Source organism: Manis javanica, chromosome 4 (genome assembly GCF_040802235.1).
Source record: "Manis javanica isolate MJ-LG chromosome 4, MJ_LKY, whole genome shotgun sequence".
Taxonomy (NCBI): Eukaryota; Metazoa; Chordata; class Mammalia; order Pholidota; family Manidae; genus Manis; species Manis javanica.
In genome coordinates this window covers 155,997,976-156,020,515 of record NC_133159.1, presented here as the reverse complement: position 1 = coordinate 156,020,515, position 22,540 = coordinate 155,997,976, and the positions used below count along the sequence as shown (strand labels likewise).

At 55.1% G+C, this 22,540-nt stretch overlaps 2 protein-coding genes and 1 long non-coding RNA gene across 15 annotated transcripts in view; 2 read left to right on the top strand and 1 right to left on the bottom strand.

Moving 5' to 3' along the window:
* MYCBPAP (MYCBP associated protein) overlaps positions 1 to 10,472 on the top strand; it is a 17,664-nt gene extending 7,192 nt beyond the window's left edge. For all 3 annotated transcript variants that reach the window (XM_073235453.1, XM_073235454.1, XM_036999085.2), the window contains 15 exons: positions 183 to 366; positions 611 to 726; positions 1,250 to 1,400; positions 2,314 to 2,429; positions 2,518 to 2,633; positions 3,122 to 3,233; positions 3,786 to 3,975; positions 4,434 to 4,621; positions 5,554 to 5,700; positions 6,199 to 6,627; positions 7,031 to 7,152; positions 7,796 to 7,911; positions 8,388 to 8,518; positions 8,690 to 8,860; positions 10,288 to 10,472. In XM_073235453.1, the coding sequence (XP_073091554.1) occupies positions 183 to 366; positions 611 to 726; positions 1,250 to 1,400; positions 2,314 to 2,429; positions 2,518 to 2,633; positions 3,122 to 3,233; positions 3,786 to 3,975; positions 4,434 to 4,621; positions 5,554 to 5,700; positions 6,199 to 6,627; positions 7,031 to 7,152; positions 7,796 to 7,911; positions 8,388 to 8,518; positions 8,690 to 8,860; positions 10,288 to 10,389 (2,391 nt within the window). In that variant the 3' untranslated portion in view covers positions 10,390 to 10,472. The remainder of the gene's footprint in view (positions 1 to 182; positions 367 to 610; positions 727 to 1,249; positions 1,401 to 2,313; positions 2,430 to 2,517; positions 2,634 to 3,121; positions 3,234 to 3,785; positions 3,976 to 4,433; positions 4,622 to 5,553; positions 5,701 to 6,198; positions 6,628 to 7,030; positions 7,153 to 7,795; positions 7,912 to 8,387; positions 8,519 to 8,689; positions 8,861 to 10,287) is intronic.
* LOC108402781 (uncharacterized) lies at positions 1,707 to 13,251 on the bottom strand. Of its 9 annotated transcripts, none has more exons than XR_005056215.2 (7): positions 13,112 to 13,251; positions 11,218 to 11,340; positions 8,586 to 9,795; positions 6,188 to 7,389; positions 3,857 to 5,829; positions 2,794 to 2,955; positions 1,707 to 2,651 (listed from the first exon to the last, which is right to left on the bottom strand). It is a non-coding gene; the product is annotated as an uncharacterized lncRNA (long non-coding RNA). The 9 variants fall into 9 exon arrangements; XR_005056219.2 differs by having other exon boundaries at positions 1,707 to 2,955; positions 3,857 to 3,929; positions 4,468 to 5,829; XR_005056222.2 differs by having other exon boundaries at positions 1,707 to 2,955; positions 3,857 to 3,929; positions 5,662 to 5,829.
* On the top strand, positions 11,873 to 22,540 carry EPN3 (epsin 3). 3 transcript variants are annotated; one of them, XM_036999088.2, is made up of 10 exons: positions 11,873 to 12,061; positions 15,169 to 15,869; positions 16,848 to 16,966; positions 17,609 to 17,689; positions 17,899 to 18,024; positions 18,982 to 19,069; positions 19,540 to 19,806; positions 19,978 to 20,094; positions 20,223 to 20,453; positions 20,635 to 22,540. In XM_036999088.2, exons 2-10 carry the CDS (start codon positions 15,308 to 15,310, stop codon positions 20,967 to 20,969), a joined length of 1,926 nt encoding a protein of 641 aa, XP_036854983.1. In that variant the 5' UTR covers positions 11,873 to 12,061; positions 15,169 to 15,307; the 3' UTR covers positions 20,970 to 22,540. The 3 variants fall into 3 exon arrangements, with proteins under 3 accessions (XP_036854983.1, XP_036854985.1, XP_017524965.2); XM_017669476.3 differs by lacking the exon at positions 11,873 to 12,061 and adding an exon at positions 13,440 to 13,579; XM_036999090.2 differs by lacking the exon at positions 17,609 to 17,689.

Below are 22,540 nucleotides of genomic sequence, written 5' to 3'. Positions count from 1 at the left end.
GGAGAGGGACCTGATGGAGGCTTCCAAGGCCCCCCATTTCTGAGATTTCTTTTCTGTCACCTGCTCCTTTAGTCCTGAAGAGGAGGGATGCTCAGCAGGGTGGGAGGATGGCAGGGAGTTGGGCCTGGAGAAGTCTCAGCTCAGCCCGGGCTCAGCACCTTCTCACACCCTGTGCTTTCCAGGTGGCTGAGCTGATACCCACCCCGCCCTGTCTGATGACCCTCAACTCAGCTGAAGATGAGCCTAAGCAGCAAGCCCCAAAACAAGCAAAGGCACAGCCCTGGGCACCACCTCCTCAGCACAATTTTCTGAAAAACTGGCAGCGAAACATAACCCTGCGGAAGAGGCAGCAGGAAGCTCTCAGCAGTGAGCAGAGCAGGCAGGCCTCCCGCCTGGCCTCACCTGGCACCAAAGCTCTGCTGCTGTCTTTTCTCTCCCTTCTTCTGCTCATAGCCTGGATTGTGGTCAATCACGTTTGTGCTGTGTTCCCCCAAGTGCTTCCTGTGCTTAGTGGGTCCTAAAATCAGCCCAGTGGTGGGCTGACCAGTGCAGAGGGTGAGGGCCCTGTTCTGATTTGGTGGAGGGGTTGCATCCTTGGCTCTCTCTCTAGAGCTCCTGAAGAAGCCGGTGGGCGATCTGCTGATGCACAGCGGGGAGACCTACAGGCGCATCCAGGAGGAGCGGGAGCTCATTGACCGAGCGCTTCCAACACTGCATGACGGGAAGGTAAGGACAGTGTTCTCAAGCGCCCTGGGAGACGAGGGTCTGGAAACTGGGGGGACAAAAAACATCTGTCCACTGCAAAGCATTGTTAAGCCCTCAAGGCCTTTACTAAATTCTATTCTTGGTCCTACTACTGGGTGTTCGGGGACTGGCCAGTTAGGTAATTTGGCCTGTCGTGGTCATTGGTAGTCAATCTGAGGAGAAAGATCACAGGTACTGAGTTACTAGCACAGTCTTAGCGTTGTCTCCTAAAAGCTGACGCTGCAGCTTTCCGATGACCCAGGGCACCATGCTGCGTGGGGGTATGTCAGCGCAATGCCCACAACAGCCCAGCCCGTCTGTCTGGGGTCAGGTAAAGGCTGCAACAGGGTATCCGGAAAGCAAGATGGGGGTGCTTCTCTGCTACTCTCAGGGCAGCCGCAGTCCCTCAGAGGGAGCATCTGCAGTCTACGGTGCTCTTGTCTTCCCAGGTGCCCCTGCCAGCCTCTCTCCAAGATGATCTGACTCATCTGCCCTCTTTTGCCAGGCCTGTGAGGAGACCATTGGGTTCTGGGGTCGACTGGAATACCTGGGAGATGAAATGACGGGTCTGCTAATGACGAAGACAAAGTCCCAGCGTGGCTTAAGGGAACCGATCGCTCATGTGAGGAAGCCCCTCTCTGTCCAGCAGGAGATGGGTGAGGAGCAGGCTGGCAATGAACCTGTGTCTGGCCTAGGAGGTGGGACAGCGTGACTGGCCTGGGATGCAGTCCCCGAGCCCTCTGGAGGTCCAGCCCCATCTTCAGTAAGGCAGTGATAAAAGCGGTAGGAGTCGGGAGGGAGCCTAGGCTCTTGGGCCCTGATGACAGCTACGAGCCACTGTGGCTGTTGAACGCCAGGAAGGTGGCTGGGAGGAACTTAGACGTGCTGTAAGTGTAAACTACACACTGGGTTCTGAAGATTGATATGGAATATATATTATTAACATGAAAAATAAATTTCATTAATTTTTTTATTGATTACATGTTGAAATAGTATTTGTGATACATTGGATTCAGCTACATTACTAAAATTCCATGTTTCCTTTTGCCTTTCTAAACACAGTGCTGAGAAAATTTAAAGTTAGCTACGTGGCTCCTGTTCGTAGTTTGCATATTTCTCTTGGGTGGCATTACTTTAAGAGATGCTGGCCTGCAGGGGTTCAGATCCCAGCTTTGTTGTATTTGTGAACTCTAGCAAGTTGCTTAACCTCTCTGGCCCTCAGTTTCCCCATCTAAAATATTGCTGGGCTCATAAGAGGGTTAAAGGAGACACTGATGTGCATTAAGAGGTTCTGGTCCATTGTCACACACTCCGTGAAAGGTAGCTGCTATTGTTATTTTTATTATAATCCGAAGTTTGGCGGTTTGGAAGCTAATTTTGCAAGAGGCCTAACACAGGCTGCTAAGCAGTAGCTGTGGGGCAAGAGTATGGGCACCCTGTTGCAGAGGGAAGCTGTATTTCCACCTTTCTCAGAAATAGCACTGGGATGGGTACTCTCAGAGCCCTTGAGAGTGGGTAGGAAGGGGCAGGGCAGCAGCCTGTGCTGAGTACCCTGGGACCCTGCTCTAGGACTGAAGTCCCAGAAAGATGCTTGGTACCTCTACACCTGGGATCGGAGTCTGTTTCTGGTCTCCCGGCGCAAGGAGTTGCAGAGCATCATGGCAGAGCTGGGTTTCAGCCAGCAGGTTGGTAATGCTCCCATGCCCAGGAGCCCCTTAGGGTGGTGCCTGTGTTCAGTCAGCAGCTAATCTTGCCTTTCTTCTTCTTTCTGAGGATATTGATGGCCTGGAGGTGGTGGGCAGAGGGCAGGCTTTCTCGACAGTGGAAGTGGAAGACTATTCAGTGTTTGAAAGCAGCCAAGAAAGCCCCGCTGAGGACACGCTGAGCTTGTGAGTTGGGCTTGGGTCCTAGGCAGAGAAGTTGGAAAATGTGGCTTTTCCCTGGCACCTACAGATGTTAAGGGTCAGGCTTCCTCTTCTGGAATCAGGGTACCTCCATCCCAGCCTCTCTCCAGTGGCTGCCACCTCCTCCTCCAGACCATTCCGATACCTGTGTTAGCTTTTCTATGACCCTCTGCTTCCTTCCAGCAACCAGCTCCTCATGGGTATCTCCCAGACGGTCTTCAATGGTAAATGTCCCCCCCACACTCTCCCAGTGCTGTGCACACTGATGGCTGTGTGTAAAGAGTCTGTACATCTAAGAAGCTCCCACCTGTAGGAACAGAGCAGGGTGAAGCTGAGCGAAAGTGGAGCTGACAATACTCCACTGGCGGCCAGAAACGGGCACTTCTCCAGACTTCCTGGCAGCTATTTCCATAGGCCATGTGGCAAGGACTGGGGCAGCCTCAGGGAAAATAAGTCAATGGTTTTTCTTACAGAGATTTATTAGCCAGCTGCCCTGATGCGGTTCCCATGCCTGTTCTTGGCCCTTCTCTGCTTTTCTGTGGGAAACCAGCTCGCTGGATCAGAGGCAGTAACCCACAGGACAAGGTAAAACTGGCTTCACCCTCATCCACCTGCTGGTAGGGCCTCCCTTGGGTGCAGTGCTGGGGGACTGCAGCAGTCACAAGGAGCTTGCATGGCCACCTATTTGCGTTTTTATCTGGTCATGTATTTAGCATGTCTGAAAATGGTTAACAGTGACACCAACTTGAGCCAGAGTAAAATCACAAGGCTGAAGAGAGTGTCACAAGCCACCCTCTTTGTACTAGCCCCCAAGCTTGTAAATTAAGCAAATATTCTCAAACAGGTATGGCTTTAAGAAGGTTCTAAAATATTCTTCAGTTGCTAAGGAGCAGAAATGTTCATCAGATGTAAAATCAGTTTTATCTCATATTACCATTGATGGCAACCTCAGACACAACCACGTACCCAGTGGTATCTGGGTATGACACCACTCCGTTTGAGGGAGGCCAGGCCCTGGAGGCCTGCAACACAGGGCTTTTGTGCTGTACCCAGAAAAGCCCCTGGCAAACTGGGATGTTGGTCATCCTAGGCCAGAACCTCCCTCAAAGACATTTCTCATATCTCTTCCTTCCCTAGAAGCATGTTGGAATCGCTGTCCGCTTGACCTTTGAAACTCTAGAAGGGGAGAAAACATCTTCGGAACTGACCGTGGTCAATAATGGCACGGTGGCCATTTGGTACGACTGGCGACGGCAGTCCCAGCTGGACTCTTTCCAAGACCTGAAAAGAAACAGGATGCAACGGTTTTACTTTAATAATCGGGAAGGTATCTAGGAGAAGCTGCCCTGCCCACCTGCTACTGTCCTTGATGTCTGTGAGGAGCAAAGTCTAGCCAGTGCCCAAGTTTGAACCCCTCTTCCCTATCTTGTCCCTCCCATTTTTTCTGTGAATTTTGTCATCTCCTAACTATTCATATCTGTTGGGGGAATGGTGAGCTCTTAAGAACAGAGGGACATGAGCCACCACTGAGCAGAAACTTTCTAGGGGTTCAGTGGCTTATATGCACAGGCCTGAGGCTAGGGTGACCAGCTGTCTCTGTTTGCTTGGAACTGTCCTACTTACAGCACTGAAAGGCCCAGCTGCCAGGAAACCCCTCAGTTCTGGGTAAACTGGGACGGTTGGTTGCCCTACTGGGACTCAGCTAACTATATATGCATAGGCTTAGGGCTTAGTCAACTTTCTCAGCTGCTCCTGCATAGTGAAACCTGTTTCTGTCCCTCTTAGGTGTGATTCTGCCTGGAGAAACTAAAAGCTTTACCTTCTTCTTCAAGTCTTTGAATGCCGGCATCTTCAGGGAACACTGGGAGTTCAGAACCCACCCCACCCTATTAGGGGGTGCTATCCTGCAGGTCAATCTCCACGCAGTCTCTCTGACCCAGGACATTTTTAGGGAAGAGAGGAAGTTAATAGAGGTAAGGGACCCAGGATCTTGGCCCCTGAGGACACCAGATAGGTTACCCTGGTGTTCTTGGCACTGCCTGAGCGATCTTATTTCTCCCAGCCTAAGAGGTGAATTTTTCACAAGCATGCAGATCTTTTTGCTCCACAAACAGTTCCCAGGACTTTGTGATGTAAAAGATGGGTGGGCAGGCAAGAGGAGGGGCAGCTTTGAGCCCCACCTGCATGGCCCCCACTGTGTTAGAAGGAAATGAGCCAACCTTAAGGTACAGTCTCCATTGAAGTACTTCCACAGCCTTTGCATGCCTACTCTATTTGTTCACTGCTGTCTGATGCTCTCCAGTGGAGTTGCCTGGAACTGGTAAGGCTAGAGAGGACAATTTGACTAGTGGGGCTGACACCCGCGAGCATGTGGGGTGGGAACTGGGGAGCCAGCCCCCAGTCCATTTCATAGCTCGCCATTTGGTGCCATTGCTTTGGGGATTCTGTTGAAAGCTGTGCTTTTTTACTGTGGTCCCCAAACATGAGCCAGCTACTCCAGCTGGGGTTCTGTCTGCAGTGATCACAGGTAATTTTGACAAATGTCATATCTACTTTACTTGGTGACTATAAGACCAACCTCTCACACAAGATATCCCTCCACTGTTCCTGAGACACCAAGTATGGCCAAGCCACGTTCTCAGCAGGGCCCAGACCTTGTGGTCCCTGTGCCTTGCCCTTCTTCCTAATCTTGGGGATATGCTGACTGTGTGACCTCCTGATCCCACTAAGGAGCAGCCTCTCTGGGACTGGGGCCTCCTCTGACTCCTTTCAGCCTCAACAAAGATATTTGGGGTTTTGAGACAGACAGGCAGACAATGGCACAAAGTCCTGAGAGATCTGGCTCTGCTCGAGGATGCAGCATGCATTTGAAAGCCTGCCATCTTGTCCACCGTCCTTTCCCCAGAACAAGTTGGCCGCCCACGAAGCAGTCACCATCGTGGAGAGCATGCTGCAGGAGCTGCTGAGGGGGGTCCTGACCCCGGAGCGTGCGCAGTCACCTGTGGACGCCTACCTCACGGAGGAGGACTTGTTCCACCACAGGAATCCTCGGGTACAGGTCCCGTACCGGCTCCTGCCCCATCAGATGTGCCCGGGGTGAAAGTGGTAGCAAACACTTCTACGTGCCAGGACCTGTTCTGAGCATCTTCCACCAGTAACTCACTTTCTCCTCAGAGCAGCCCTGTGAGATGGGTACTGTTTATATACCCATTTTTCATTGGGGAAACAGGCCCAGGAGGTTAAGTCATTTGCCCGAGATAACTTAGCTAGTAAATGGACATTTGGTGAGAAAAGAGCTTCACAAACTCCTTCATTCAAACCCCAAATCTTACTTGGAAACCCAAATACAAAAAAAATACTTCAAGTTGGAGATTCTCAGCTTGAAGGGGAAGTAGGGAGCTCCTCTGGCCTCAGCAGCTCCTGCTGGCTTCCTCCCTGCCTCCTCCGCCAGTGATTTCAAGGGAACAGGGGAAACAGAGCAGGCCCACTCAGGCTCTGGCCACCCCACGCCCTGGCCCTGCCATCACGTCTTCCCTTACCTCTGCTGCAGCTGTATTACCAGCACCAAGTGGTGCAGAACCTGCATGGGCTGTGGCGCCAGTATGTGATGTTGCCTGCCAAGGCCGAGGAGGCCAGGCCAGATGAGGAGGAGCACGTGAGCCCCAGGCCCAGGACTGCCATGGCCCAGTCGGCCTATCTGGAGAAGGCCTCAGTGAAAGTCAAGCCTTCTGTGGCGCACTGTAAGAGCCCAGTCTTGGAAACCCAGCTGCCCGGGCAGGACAATGAGGCTCTCAGCGACTCCCGAGATTCTTTCAGGTCCCAGAAGCCTGGAATGGGGGCCAAGGGTTCTCAGTGGAAGAGCGTCATGGAGGAGATCCTGGTGGAGGGGAGCCCAGACCTGGAGAGGGCCAAGAGTCCTTGGAAGCTGGATAGCCTGCTGCTACCCGAGTGGAACCTCTGCTTGGAGACCCTCAGAAAGGTGCTCCCTGACTCGGAAGGGGTTGGTGGAGTGGCCTTGGCATAGTGCCAGTGCTCCTGCACTAGCCAAGGGAGAGTCCCCACGGCCCCACATGCCCCTGTGGAAAAGAAGACAAACCTGAGGGCCCAGAGAAGGCAATCTCTTGCATCATCTTTGTCTCAGGTGCCTAGGCCAGTGCAGGAGGAGCTTCTGCTCTGACTCTGGTAAACCTTGGAGGGAGGGGTCAGGGGTATAGATTTCTGGGGCAGGTCCCAGGCTCCCACAGAAGGCACCCCAAACAGATTCTCCATGACTGCAGCCCCTCCTGGCCACCTGTCCTCACCACACCATGTCCATCACTAGAGGACCTGGATCCTCGGTATGCTGGACAGAACAGTTGCCCATGGTACCTGTGATCCTACAGGCAATGATGGCACTTCCTGAGGAGAACCAGAGAGAAGATGCCCTCATCAGACTCAACAAAGCAACCCTGGAGCTGTACCGGGAGCAGAGGCTGTTGCAGTCAGACTTCCTGCACCACACGTGGTAGGTACCCCACCAGCAGAGCTGGCTCCACCTCCTTGCCTTTAGCGGCTGGCCAGGGGTTCTGGGCAGGCAGTCCCAGGACTCCCCTTGAACTCAGGTGCTAGAAGACGCTGCAGACACTCTATGCCCGCACATCTGCCTCAGCAGTCCCCACAGCTCCCTGCTGCTGTCTGGGGAGCCGTCGCAGCAAAGTGAGCTGTGTGTTTCCTCCCATCTTCTTTCCTTGCTCGTCTTCAGCTGAGGAGAAACCAGAGGGCTGTGAGAAGAGGGGCAGAGTCCATGGAAAGCCTCACTTCTCAGTTGTTAGCCTTCCCATCACCCATTTGGAACTTGCTTGGATAGGCTTGGGAGCCTTTTGTGAGGCCCTCAGGAAACCTTGTGCAGGGTCTAGCCATGGTGCCCAGCTGGAGTTTAGACTGGCCTAACCCTAGTCTTGGGCCATGTGGCTGCTGCCTGAGGGAAGCCAGACTCCCATTCAAGCACTTGCACAGGTGCTGGTGAGGATGCTGGCTAGACAGGAGCTGGCTAGACAGGCCATGCAGTTCCTAGCACCAGTATCTTGGAAGGGAAGGACCCAAACTTCTGCAGGTTTGAGGACAAATGAAGGGTGGTGGCCTTCTCTTCAGTATGTCTTGCCCTGTAGTTTGCAGCTGTGGCGGGATATGATTGACAGCCTGGTGAGCTATTCCCTGTGGCTGAGGGCTTTGCTGGGCCTGCCTGAGAAGGAGATCATCTATTTGGACATGCCAGAAGAGCAAGGTCAGCCTCTGTGCAGCCACATCCCCCTCATGATCTTCCCCTTCCCTCGGCCCAGCTGGCAGGGTTGCCTCAGCCATGTGTACCCTTCTGGTGGAACTTCCATTAGGTTGATCCTGGGGTAGGTCCCTGCTACCCTTTCTCCTGCTCCTGGGTTTTGGCACCTAGGAGGGGCCTTAGTGATTGTCATAGTTCTGCCCCCTTGTTTTACAGGTGGAGTCTCAAAGAGGTTAAATGACTTGTCCTTACCATACAAAGGGGAGTGGCAGAGATGGGGCTAGAACCAGGCCTCTTCCCCCTGCACCCCTCTTTCTGTTCCACAAGGTCATATGCCTGAACCAGGGGCTCTGCTCTTAGTCTATGTGAGTTCTCTCAAAGCAGCTGAGAGCACTGTTGGCTCAGGACCCTTTGTGTTCCTACTCTTGCCTGTGGGATTAGCTAGACCACAGGCCACATTGTCTTCCATTCAACTCCCTTAGATCGAAAATTGCCTCCTGTCACAGAAGTGAAGGTAGCTGCTGGGAGAGCTGGGAAGGAGGACTGCCGAGGGGCCGCCCAGGAAAAGAGGCAGTTGGGGATCAGAGACAAAGAAGATACAAAAGGAGCCAAGGTGCCAGGGAAAGAGGCATGCTAGCACGGGCTGGCCTCGGGTAGGGCTGTGGGAGGTGGGCGCTCACCCCCACAGGATGCCCCAGCTCTCCCAGTGAGCTGCTCTTGAGAAAGTCCAGGACCTCCCACAGGAGCTCTTGAAGGCCATGCATGTCTCTGTCTCTCTAAGCAGGAACGTTTAAACAGCAAGAAGCACAAGGCAAAGGATAACAAGAAACCGATGAAATCTTTGAGTCGGGACAGGCTTCTGGTGGAAGACCCTGTCCCTGACTGCACTACCCCTTCTCAGGAAGCCCCAGACCCTCTGGTCATGGAGAAATACACTGAGAGGCTGCACACTGAGGTGAGGGCGAGAGCCTGGCGCCATCCTCCCCTCCACAGTCATCCCACAATGATAAGTGCCTACCCAGCAGCGATGGGAGCAGAGCTGCCCTTGTGAAGGGCATCCTGGTGTCTGAGACAGACCTCATGAATAAGTAACACATCTGTGTGTTCGGTGATGAGCAATGGAAGAGAGGCAGACCAGGGCCAGGGGGTGGGGAGGGCCCAGGTGGGGGCAGGGGGGTCTCACCAAGAAGGTGACATTGAGCAGACTTGAAGGGAGGTGAGGGGTGGCCATGTGGACCTCCCAAGGAGGAGTGTCCTAGAGAGAGCAATGAATGCAGGGAAGGGGCTGGGCCAAGAGGACAGAGAGCAGCCAGGACACCGGGAGGGAGTAGGTAGGTGGGGCTTTTTAGGCCATTGTGAGGATTTGGAGTTTTTCTGAGTGAAGTTAGAAGTCAGACAGGGTTTTGAATAGAGGAGTGATATGGACTGACTTAGGCTTTTGAAAAATCACACTCTGGCTGCAGTTTGGAAAATAGATAACAAGGGGACCAGAGCAGACAACCTTCCCTTTCTCTTGCTTCCTCTGTGAGGTGCGTCTCAGCAAATGTGTTCCTTGGGGGAACGCCATGGAAAGTGAATTTCCAACAAGTGTCAGGGTTTTGAAGCACTGGAGAGACTTCATAGTGATAGCCTGTTCAGCAGTGGGTCCACAGGGGTTCCTCCAGGTGTTGTGTTTTGTTCTTTGTTACTGTCGTTTGTTTGAGTGGGGAGAGCCACAGAGCCATACTGGACCTGTCAGTGTGTCTAGTGTTGATGCTTGGCTTCCTCTGGTGTGGACAGCTGGGTAGCTGGGATTGCTTCACACACTGTGGTAACACTCCAGACCTCATTTGATCAGAAGCTCCATTTGCAACTGGTGACATCACTGAGATTTCTGAAGGTTGATGGGGTCTAGAAAGTAATCAGAGGGCTCTGAGGACCTATGGGATAGACTCTCTGTTGGCTTTTTGAAATTAAGAATCAACTTACCAAGGCTGGTGTGGTCCAGCCCCACTGGAGGGTGCAGTCTTGGAGACACTTCAGTAAGTGGATGTGTGAACTTACAGGAGGGAAAGTTGGCCTCTGGGCAGCCAGGGTGGGATTGGGCCACCCCCAGGAGCTAGTGGGCACTGCTCCCTGGCCTCCCTGGAATTGCCCCTTTAACCACTCTAAACTCTAATGTCCAAGGGGCCAATGCAGGATTCCCTCCTAGACTTGTTTGAAAAATAAAACTATTTTCAAAAACAAAAGTCCTGCAGAAACACCCACACCTTTGGTTTTATTGTCCTCCAGCTGTTCCCTCTTATTATAGGTATGTTCCCCCTCAGCACAGTGGGCACTTCCTTGTGTACACACCTTGCACACAGCGAGCCCTTGCCTGTGATGTGTGTCCCCTTGTTCCAGGTCTATGCACTGCTAGAGGCGCTGGTGACTGACCTGATGGTCCTGGCTGACGAGCTTAGCCCCACAAAGGATGTTGAAGAGCCTTTGCACCTTTGTACCTGACTGGCTTGCCCAAGCTACCTTCTGGAAAACTGGTGAACAAATCAATGAGTCAATAAAGAACCTTTAAGTTCCTACCACCTCCATTATGCTTCAGGGTCTTAAATGTCAGGTATTGGTAAGTCATCTCATGGCCAGGTCCTCCCCATGCCCTACCTGCCCTCAGATTCCCCTTCTCCCAGCTCCTGGAGCTATCACAGGAGGTAGGAGAAACAGATCTGGTTGGTGGCCTGTGGGATGATGAATGGAATAGCAAGCTGATAGCAGGGCAGGGAATGAATCAGGTGACAGCACAGACATCACCCCTTGCAGTCCCTGCCTCGGGCCTTCCTTGGCCCACACTTTGGGTCATGCTTCCTGGAGCCAGGTCTTCCCAAGTGTCTTCACCAAGTATGACAAAGTGTGAGACTAGGAGAACTAGACCCACTGGGACCCGGCCCCCTGAGATCCCCCGACTCCAGCCGGGCCCAAGGGTATCATCCATTCCCTGAGGATCAGGCTCACCATAGCCTTAAACTCTAGAGGCCGGATCTCTTTGTCCTCAGCCAGAGACGGTTATTCTGGCTTCTAGTCTATCTCATCCCCCTCCTCATACCAAACCAGCTTGAGCCATTTTTCTGCCTTAAAAATGGCCCCTGGACTTTGTGCTGCCTGTCATGCTCTGAGAAATGTGAAGTAAGAGATGGCTCTTGGGAAGAAAGGTGCTGTCAGCTCAAATTCAGTACTGAATTCTCTTCTGTCAACAATCATCATGCTGGGCCCAGCTTCCCATGCAGAGTAGGCTGCAGGCTCCCAGAGTTTGACAAACAACTGTGCTAATGGTGGGCTTACCTGCCGTGGGTGCTGATGGAGCAGAGGTGTGGGCAGGAGACCAGGAGAGCGGCCACAGTCTCCCGTCCATTTGGTTCTGCATTTGGTGCTCCTGAGAAGGACCTCATGGGCCTCAAGCATCCTCTAGTTGGGAGAGGGGAGACAGCCAGTCACTCCATTCCACTGGAGGGGCATAGAGGGGCTGTGCCTGGATCCTGATGCTCCCTTCAAGGTGGCCAAGGGGTCAGCTGGGAGCCCACAGATGGGAGAAACTCCATCAAAGTACCAGCCCCAGGGCATGGTCCTCCTGCCCCAGAGGAGGAGGGGCAGGAGAGGGGTGGGTATTGGAGCCCCCCAGGCCCCCACCCCGTGTCCTGTTGAGGAGGCAGGAGAAGGGTTAACTTACTTCAGGGTGGGAGTGGGCTGTTCGCACTGGCTCTGGGTCTACACCTCCTGGGGACAGCTAGGGCAGACAGGCCTCCCCACCTCAGGAGGTGCTGCCTGCCCAGCCAGCAGGAAGGGGTTAACCTGCCTGCCCATGCCCTTCCTCCTGTGTCCTGTTACTGCTGAGGCAGACCTGCCTGGCCAGCTGAGCAACTTTCCTCTGAGTGCTGCCTGCTGGTTGGGCATCTAGGAGGCGTGCAGGCGGGAGGCAGAGCTGTAGCCCAGTCCAGGGGTCCTGCTGCTGCCCTCCCAAGGGGTCTGCACCTCCTGGGAGAGCGTGGATCTCCAGGACAAGGGTCCGTGGTGGGTGGCTCTGAGGACGCTCCCAGGGCTGTGCTGTCCCCCTGCCGCACGGGTCAGAGGGCCACTGCAGAGGCTGCTGCTGGTCCCGGGGCTGGGACCAAGGAAGCCTGCACTGGAGGTAAGCTGGCCCCTCCCTGGCATGGTGGTACCCACATGGAAGGCGTGGGGCTTATTCTCCCTTGCAGGTTCCAGGGAGAGGGGCCAGGATGACAGGGCCATACAGGACCCTGAAGGCTTCCTGCCTGCTGCCCCTCCCTTCCTGCTGCCCCCACCCCCAGGAAGGGGAACTTTGGGAGCTCCCTATCCTGCGACTAGCATCTTTGGGGACATTCCCCCCAGGCATCTGCTTGTCTCTGCCCACCCCTCCTCCTCAACCTCTGTTGTACCTCTAGCCTCAGGGCAGCCCCCACCCCACCCCAGTGCCCCCAGGTCGCGGTTACCTCAGCGCTGACAAGCTTAGAGCTGTGGCTTATTGGCCTGTCCTCCAGCAGCAAGAGTTAGATCGCTGCCCCTCTTCCCACTGCTCACCCTTGACTGACGTGGGCCAGGGGCCCACCTTAGCAGAGGATGGGACAGGGTAGTGGGCTGGTGGGGGCACACACAGACTTTGGACAAACTCATGCATGTGACTTGAAATATCTGGGTTCTGTCTGGTTCCCTGAGCCCCTACTCTGGGGATGCCATCTGCTTCCTTAGTCCTGACAGGCAGTGCAGCCCCTCCTCCCTGTAAAGTTCTCCTTGGGGCCTTACATACAGCAGAGAGCTGTACTCACGCTTTGCCCTCCACATGTGTCCTACCCCCAGCTGGCCCTTCTGTGTCCCTAGCCTACTCCAACCTCCTCTGCCTCTGGCCTCCCCCTGCTCCACTTCGGAATTGGCCTCTCAGGCCCTGCCTTCTCAGTGAGTGTCCTTCCCTTCACTTGACAGGGTCTGGCTCAAGGTCACTGCGGTAATTCCATACCAGGCCACATGGGCCACAGCCTTAGGGGCTGCTAGGTTCTGTTTCACTCCTTTTTATTTCTGGGCATATTGTGTTCGATAAAACCCTTTACTGGTAACCCCACTGGCAGGGCTCCCAGCCGCTCCCTCCTCCCTCCTCCCTCCTGCTCCCCCCTCCTCCCTGGCACCGGGCTCCCTCGGCCAAGCCCTGCCCCTTCTTCCTCCCTACCTCAGCCCCTCAGACTTAAGGGGAGGGAGGTCCGACGCCTCCTGGGTGTTTCTGATCCCTCCCTTCCCCCAGCTCTGGTGTGCAGAAAAGGCTCCTCCATTCCACCTTCTAGGAGGAGAGGCTGGAAATGGCTGCAGGGCCCACTCTGAGGGCCCCTCCCGCTACCCCAGGCCAGGCAGCAGGGCCAGGTGCAGCCAGGCCAGGGAAAGCTCCCAGTGGAGACAGGATGCCTGACTGGTTTTGCTGGTTTCAGTGGCCAGCACTGGGAAGGGGCGTGCACTGGGGCGGGCTTTGAGATACACAATTATTTCTCATCTTGGCTCTTACCACCCACCAGCCCACCGGTTGGGGAGGTGAAGATGGGTGTGAGTCACTAGTGAGGGGGAGGGCAAGAGTTAAACGAGCGTTGGCCAGGGCATCCCCACAGAAGGCCTGCCACTGGCTGGAAGGGACAGCAGCCGACAGAAGGTAGGCAGCCCTTTCAGCTTGCGCTCTCTCCATCCGCTGGGTCTCCATGGGATCCTATCCCCTGGGCCCTGAAGAAACCTGCCAAGGCCTTCAGGCCAGGCAGCTTTGAACAGAGCCCAGAGTTGGCGCGGGGCTGGGTGGAGGGAGAGTGGAGACGGGGCTGGGGGTGGCAGGACAGGCTCCTTCTGACTCCTGCCGAGTCCCAGGGTAGAGCTGAGAGGTGCCATGCTGGTGGATGTTGGTGTTGGTGGGGGTTCATGGGCGAAGTGGAGGCACTGCAGGCCTTGCCATTGTATGTGCACACCCACACTGGTGTGTGCCCATGCTGAGAGAGGGCAGTGGCAGGGGGATTTCAGTTTTGGTTTCTGGTCCCTGGCCCTGGGAGAGCCTTTCTCTGTCTTGGGCCTGAGTTTGCTTTCGGCAGATGGCCTGGCCCTGAAGCGGTGGGGAGGGCCTTGGGATGGCCTGGATACCCCTCAGCCGGGGTATCAGGTCTACATGCACCCAGGGCCTTGGGGGTTTTGGGAGCCCAGACCAGCCTTGCCCTCCGGGAGTTTACATTCCCACTGACAAGGTGGAACTGAAATAATAAAGCAATCAGATTAATTAAATTGACATTCAAAATAGGTGACACTGACAATAGGTATTAGATTAGTCTTCTGGAGACATAGGTGTCATTCCCAGCTCTGCCACCTACACGCAGGCCATGTCCCCTCAGGGCTCTTGTGTACAGTGGGGTCATGGTGGCTAGATCTCTTTGAGAGGTAGTCTTCCCCAATACTCCACACTCTATTGCCTTCTGGCCCAGCTCATTGTATTCCCTCTGAGCCGCCCTTCCTCTCCTCACTGCCTCACTCCTCCTTACCCTCCCCTTCCCTTGGGATCTCAAGTCTCAGCTCAGCCATCACCTCCTCCGGGAAGTTCATCCTGATTTCCCTAGCTTGGGTACTCCTGTGCTGCCCTCTGCATTTCCTACACCAGACAGTGATTGTCTGCACCATCTCAACTGGATATGGCTGGACCAGGCCTTGTACTCTGTGCCTTCCGTAGTGCCTGGCTCAGAGAAGGCCCCTAGAAACAGATGTTGAATGACTCAAGCTACAAAAGTTAATATGAGAAGAGAGGAAAATGAGGACTGATTAAGTTGGAAAGGACAGGTCTTAAGCTAGATCCTGGCAAGAATGGGAGAGGTAGCCAAGTGGAAGGGAGGCAGGTAGGCATAGCTGGGGGCCACTTTCATGTTAAGGGCAAGGACTGTGGGGTGTGTCTGCCTGGGTTAATCCTGGCTCCCCACTTACTAGTCCTGGGATCTCAGACAAGTCTTTAATCCTCCTCTGAACCTCACTTTCCCCATCTGTGAATGGAGATAATAATAGTGTATTTGTAGTATGATTGTGAAGATAAATAAGCATGCAAAGCTAGAAGTGCCAGCTTCTCATTTTACTTATTAAGTAAAATAAGAAAAAAAATTAGTATCTGCCACTGGCTGTTCTTGGCAGCAGGGACAACCTGGCCAGGGCTTGAGTAGGCAGCTGAGTGGCCAGCAAGGTGGGCCATTGCCCCTGAGTCCCAGACCCTCTCTTCCTCAGACCCATGTGGAACCCAAGGACACAGCCACCCTGCTGAGAGCACAGCGGCCCATCCTCAGAGACCGTGACCTCGCCACGGTGGCCCTCGGCCCTCCGCCTCCAGCTGGGGCAGGGGCCGCCCATCTCCAGGTCCCCGGCAATGACAACGTCCGCACTGCGGCGCCAGGTGAAGAACATCGTACACAACTACTCCGAGGCGGAGATCAAAGTGCGCGAGGCCACCAGCAATGACCCGTGGGGCCCGCCCAGCTCCCTCATGTCGGAGATTGCTGACCTGACCTTCAACACGGTAGCTTTTGCTGAGGTCATGGGCATGCTGTGGCGGCGGCTCAACGACAGTGGCAAGAACTGGCGGCATGTGTACAAGGCGCTGGCGCTGCTGGACTACCTGCTCAAGACGGGCTCCGAGCGGGTGGCCCAGCAGTGTCGCGAGAACCTCTGCACCATCCAGACTCTCAAGGACTTCCAGCACATTGACCGTGACGGCAAGGACCAGGGCGTCAACGTGCGTGAGAAGGTCAAGCAGGTGATGGCCCTGCTCAGGGATGAGGAGCGTCTCCGGCAGGAGCGAACCCATGCCCTCAAGACCAAGGAGCGCATGGCGCTGGAAGGCATGGCCATCAGCAGTGGGCAGCTGGGCTTCAGTCGTCGCCATGGTGATGACTATGGCCGCTCTCACGGTTCCCCATCCTCCTATAACTGTGAGTCCCAGGGTGTGGCTGGGACAGGGAGGCAGCCTGAGTGCCAATCCTGGCTCTGCGACCCTGAGCCACCCATGATAATACCTACCTCAGAGGGATGTCAGGAGGATCCAGTGCAATAAGGAATGTACCGTGCAAGGCACAATGCTTGGCACTCTGTAGGTGCCCAACATAACAGTAGTGTTATCATGTACTTATTACTACTGATTGTTAAGTAGCTGTCTGGGAGGATGGTGTGGTGGTAGAAGCATAGGCCTGGTGTCCAGCTGCATTCCTTATTCTGTGCCTTCCAAACCACCTCTCTGAACCTGTTTCCTCATCTGTAAAGTGGGGATAATCTCATCCATTTCAATTGTCTAGTAAGAGTTAAATAAGACTAGGCCCAGGATGCCCTGGGTCCCATGTCCAGACAGGGCACAGGGTGCTGCATCAGTGGCATTCTGCATAATCTCCCACTCGAGGGCACTGTCCCTGAAAACAGGGGTGGAGGGGGTACTCCAGAGCAGTTCTTGACTCACCTCCTCGCTCCAGTGGGGGCTTCTCTGACATGAGGGATACCCAGGATGGCCTTCTCTTCATTCAGCTCTTGACCATGGGCTGAGGGTTTAGAGAGCTGTGACCTTGATTGACAGGACCCTCTCACCCTCCCACCTCACTTGACCCCAAGCAGGATGGGGCCCAGCTGGAAGAGCTCAGGAACTGGAGTCAGGGGACCTGGGTTCAGATCTTACTGGAGGACTCTGGCCAGGCACCCCTCAGGGCTGTTTGTATGTCTGTAAAGGAGGAATTGGAACCTTTACTGGGAGTGGAGTGGGAGTCCTTACAAAGAGTGGCATGTACACTGCCAGACCCCTGGAGTCCCCTATTGCCAGTTGCTCCCTGCCTCCTATTTCCATCTCTGAGCCTTAGCTTCCTTGGTGGGGGCAGGGAGGCCCAAAGGCACCTATGTGGTTACAGAGGTCACCATGCTCCTTGCAGCCTCCTCCTCATCTCCCCGCTACACCTCTGACCTGGAGCAGGCCCGGCCCCAAACGTCCGGGGAAGAGGAGCTGCAGCTGCAGCTGGCCCTGGCCATGAGCCGAGAGGAGGCTGAGAAGGTGAGGCTCCAGCTGGGATGGTGTGGGGAGAGGTCTGGAGGGAGTAAGGAGAGGTGCCCGGATGCCCTCCACTCTTCACTCCTAGGCTCCTCTACTCTGGGCCCAAAAGCCCAGTCCTGCTTCCAGGGACAGCACAGGGCCTGTCCGCATCCCTGAGACTTCCTGGAAGGGAGGGCCTCCCTGCCTCCAGTGCCTTCTGGCTGGGCCTGCAAAGGACAGTGAGTGTGTAGTGGGTGGGAGCATTGTGTGTCTCCTGCTGCTACCTCATGGAGGGGAAGGGGGTGTGCTGACAGATATTCCTAGGAAGCACAGAGATATGCTGCCCCCATCAGCTGTCCTTTTCGGGGGCAGATATAACCCCACAATATCATCTTCTTTGCCATCACCTCTGTGGATCCAGAGAGACAGGAAGAAGCTGAGCCTCACACAGCAGGGCTTGGAGACCACTCAGGAGACCCAGAAGAAAGGGATATTTAAACTGCATCTCAGATCCAGGCAGAGGCCACACCCACACTGCTGTCTGGGGACAGCTGCCCACACTCAGGGTGGGCACCTCTCTCTCTAACCCCCTTACCTGTGCAGGCCTATGTTGCCCTCCGAAAAGCACTGGGCCAAGTTCACTCCTCTTTTCCTCCCTCGCAGCCGGTCCCCCCGGCCTCCAACAGGGATGAGGACCTACAGCTGCAGCTGGCTCTGCGCCTGAGCCGGCAGGAGCATGAGAAGGTAGTGGGCAGAGCCTCCTGCCCTGGTGCTGGTGCTGGTGCTGGTGCTCCTCGGGCACTAACCAGGGTCCTTCCGCTTCACCTGGTGGCCCCACTGCACCTGACCTCTTGGTTGCCTCCCACCTTGCACTCTTCTTGACTCTGGCTCACATCCCCTCAAGGCTACCTGAGCTGCTCTTGCTCCCCTCACTCCTTCTGTGCCTTCTGCAGGAGGTGCGGTCCTGGCAAGCTGCTGACTCCCCCATGGCCAATGGTGCTGGGGCCGTTGTCCGACGCTGGCAGGACAGAGAGCCAGGGAGAGAAGAGAAAGAGGAGGAGAAGCTGAAAACCAGCCAGGTAGAGGGGTAGCAGTAGGCCTAGGGTTGCATGGGCTGACAGACCCTAGGAGGTGAATTAATAGTTGAAAGAGTATGGAACGGCATTTGGTATATAGTAAGCACTACTTGTGTTTATTCAATGAAAACCGGGGCGGAAGGGTGGAGCAGCCCCTGGTCCCACACCCCATGCACTGCAGGACTGAGCTGACAGCAAAGTGGGATGCAAAGAATCCTCATGGGTGACCACTGAATGTGGACTCTGGATTTTCTGCCGCCTACTATGAGACTTGGGGTACATCACTGTTGTGGCCTGTTTCTTCCTCTGTACCGTGGGCTTTTTGGATAGTTCCAGCTCTGACATTCTAGGATGATATGATACTGTGGGTCCAGTCTAGGGATGGACTCAGGCATATGGTGCTGAAAACATCTTGGACTATACCTAATTTCCAAGACAGAGGGAGTGGGTGGCTGCTGGGAGCAAGGCCTCCAAAGCTGTCCATGCTAACCCTGGGGTAGCTCTGTTTCCTTTCTGCCCATGTTTGCTTTGGCCAATTTCTCTTGGACACTGACTTAAGAAGGTAGACATGTCATAAAGTCTTTTACTACCATGGGACGAGGAGCAGGACAACTCAGGAAGAGGTCAGGCAAGCCAGGGTTCTATCCCTGCTCTGCCTTTCCCTGGCTGTGTGACTTCAGGCAAATCTTTTCCCTTCTCTGGGCCTCAGGTGGTGCATCTGTAAAATGGACACCCCACTACCTGCCTACCTACCACACAGGGTCATGAAAAATCAGGCAATAACTGGATGGGGAAACATTTTATAGACTGAAAAGTACAATACAGAGGTGAAGGATCATGAATAGATGTTTGTGAAATGAATAAAGGAGAGAATGAGCTGGAGTGAGGATGACAGGTCAGGGACCACCCTTCCTCTGGCCCCGCCCACTTCTGAGCCATGGCTGCCTCTCCCCTCCACAGTCCTCCATCCTGGACTTGGCGGATATCTTCACACCCACCCTGGCCCTGCCCTCCACACACTGCTCTGCTGACCCATGGGACATCCCAGGTGGGCACGCAAAGCTGCAAGAGGCTCCCAGGCTGGCTCCAGAGAGACCCTTTCTTCCCAGCCACTTGCTGGCATCCTCCTTCCCCAAAGCGAACAGCTACTGGGCAAGTCCCTCACCTCCCTCAGCCTCAGCTTCCTCTGTGACACGGGCTGTAGTAAGGGATGGAGGAGCCCAGTTTGTGAGAGATTCAAGAGATGTTCTCTTCTTGCTCCTGGTCACCCTGGCTTTCCTACCCCCAGCCCTTCCCTGACTGGGATGGTGGCCTGACCTGCCCATGCCTGGGAGTCCAGGCTCCTGGGATACCTTGCTGAGTAGGAGCTCCAGGTTGCTGAGTGGGTCTGAGTCAACATCCTATCTGTGAAGCTGGTCTGTTAGCCTCCCAGCTTGGTCTGGGTGACTGGGAAGGGCCCTGGACAAGAGGGTTAAGGGTGGATCTGGGGTCATCATGTCTGTGCTGTTCCTGTTACAGGTCTCAGGCCCAATATAGAGCCCAGTGGCTCCTCCTGGGGGCCTTCTGCAGACCCCTGGTCTCCTGTCTCCTCGGGAAGTGCCCTGTCCAGGAGCCAGCCCTGGGACTTGCCTCCCATGCTCTCCTCCTCTGAGCCATGGAGCCGGACCCCAGTGCTACCTGCCAGAGCATCCAACGCAGACCCCTGGGCACAGGACTCCCCCCATAAACTCCCTGACACTGGGGCTGACCCTTGGGGGGCCTCAGTGGAAACCTCCAACATGCCTGGTAAGTGGAGGGTGAGAGGGTATGGGTGAGGGGCTAGAGGGCTTCTGAGTGGCCCCCTTTCAGTTTGAGGGGGCAACAGCATCCTGTGTCAAAAGGGCTGCTTACTTGGAAAGGGGTCAGACAAGTACCTAACTTTTTTGCCAACTCATCTCCCTCGTCCTCCTTGGCTAGCTCTAGGTGGCACCTCGACCTTTGATCCATTTGCCAAACCTCCCGTATCCACAGAGACCAAGGAAGGGCTGGAGTGTGCCCAGGCCCTGCCCTCTGGGAAGCCCAGCAGTCCTGTGGGTAAGCAGGAGGCAGGAGTGATGCACCTCTTGGGCATGAAGGGCCCACCCAGACCTGGCGTCTGCCCTCTTCCTCCCACAGTGACCGTCCCCTCTCCCTACCAATGAGTCCTATCATTTCTCTTTTAGCGCTGGATCTGTTTGGAGACTCCATCCCCAGTTCCAAGCAAAATGGCACCAAAGAGTCAGATTCCTTTGACCTGAGTGTACTCGGGGAAGCGTTAACCCAACCCAGCAAGGAGGCAAGAACATGCCGGACTCCTGAGTCCTTCCTGGGTCCCTCCGCCTCCTCCTTGGTCAACCTTGACTCATTAGTCAAGGTACCCCAGGCTGCAAAGACCCGGAACCCCTTCCTCACAGGTAGGACAACCCGTCATCCCTGCAGGAGTTCAACACTGGGGACCCCTGCTTTCTCTCCATCTCTCTTTTCAAAGCCCAAACCCCTGCCCTAAAATCTTACTCTTCTTCCCTATTTCTAAGATCCCACTTAGGGCTATATCCCTAGGCCCGCTCCAAGCCCCCACCCACTGTCGTTCTGCAGGTCTCAGTGCTCCATCCCCCACCAACCCGTTTGGTGGGAGCGAGCAGGGCGGGCGGACCCTGAATCAGATGCGCAGCGGGTCGCCGGCGCTGGGCCTGGCGGCCAGCGGGCCCATCGCCGCGCCCTTGGGCTCCATGACCTACAGCGCCTCCCTGCCCCTCCCGCTCAGCAGCGTGCCAGGCGGCGTGACCCTCCCCACCTCAGTCAGCGTCTTCCCACAGGCGAGCGATTTCACACCGCCGCCCGCAGGCCTGCCGCAGCCCCTGCTACCCTTGTCGGGCTCCGCGGGGCTGCTCAACCCGCCCCAACAGGACGGTACCAACCCCTTTCTTTAAGGGTCTTGCTGAACTGGGCCGGCCGGCGCAGGCGCGCGAGTCCCCGTCCCCGGCGCGAACCGCCGCTGGGCCCCGCCCCGCTGGCGCGGGGCGCGGGGCGGGGCGGGGCTGCCATCCCAGGACCCGCCCAGGAAACGCGGAATGGCTGAGACTCCGCCCCCAGGCTCGCCTGGACCCTTGTTCGGGCTTTTCGCACACCCTTCGCTACTCCTGGAGCCGGAGACTGACCACTTCCCGGGGGCCGAGACCACGCCCATGTAATAAAGACCGGAACCCCGGTCTTCCACTCTCAGCAAGTAGACTTCTGCCGGACGTAGCTGCCCAGTCTGGACCACAGCGGGAATCACCAGCTGCCCACTGTGCAAACAGCTGCTCCACAACGTGGGGCTCAAAATGCTGAAGCTTCCCATACAGCCCCCCTCAGCCTGGCACCTTCGCTTCCAGATGCTCCCCAAGCTCTTACTCATTTGGTCATTTATCTCACGTGGGCACTGGGGGTGACCTAATAGCAAGGAACGATAGGCAATTGCCATTTCTTGGCTAAACACTTAGAGCAGATTATTTAATTTAATCCTTGCAATAACACTCTGAGGTAGATAATATTACTTCCCTTCAGGACTGGCTACATAATAGTGGGGCCAAGTGCAAAATGGAAATTCAGAGCCCTTGTTCAAAATTGGGTTAAGAAATTCAAAATGGGGACAGCAGGACATTAAACCAAGTGCACCTGTCCCTGTCTCCATTTTATAAGAAGGAAACTGAGGCTTTGAGAAATTAAGTGGCCTTCTCAAAGTAACAGCTAGCATAGAGTGGGGCTGGGATTCAGTCTCAGTCTGGTTCCACATTCCTGAGCTGGGCTACACCCCAGATTTAGTTTGCAAATATTGACTGACTGACTGGACAAAGTGCTGGGCTCACCTGGGAGCGATCAAGAATTGCTAAACTCATAGCCTCCAGGATCTCAGAATTCAGTGGGGCTGGCAAGCCACAGGAGGTCTCCTGCTCCTATTACTGACTCACCTTACATCTAGCTCTACACCCCTCGTTTCCCTCACCAGGGCTGGCAAAGAAGTCAATCTCAGGCATGCAGAGGGAGCCTGACCCCTCCTGTGGTCTTATGTGGGGTCTGGGAAACCTGGGCAGAACCTGGCAGAAACTGGGGGCCACCATGGTCACCCTCACACCCTTTCTACTCAATGCCCTCCAGCCACTGGACACTCGTGTGCCCTCAGGGCTCAGAGTCTGACTCTGAGGCGGGCTGCTGCCAGCCCCCACCCCTTTCCAGGCCCTTGGGGAAAATGGCCTTCCATAAACCAGAAACACCAAAGTCCTGGGGAGAAGACAATGCTGATTTCCTTCTTGGTGGGGTTGGGGAAAGTTGCTTTGTTTTTTTGGAAGGAGGGAATCCTATCATGGCTCTTACAGGCAGGATGGTCAAGAACACCTACTTAGGAGTCAGACAAACAGAGTTCAGAATTCTGTTCTATGGTTTGTACATAATAATAATAATAATCACTTAGTAATAAGCAGTTATGCTCCCTGATTGAGTAAATTACTTAACCTCTCTATGA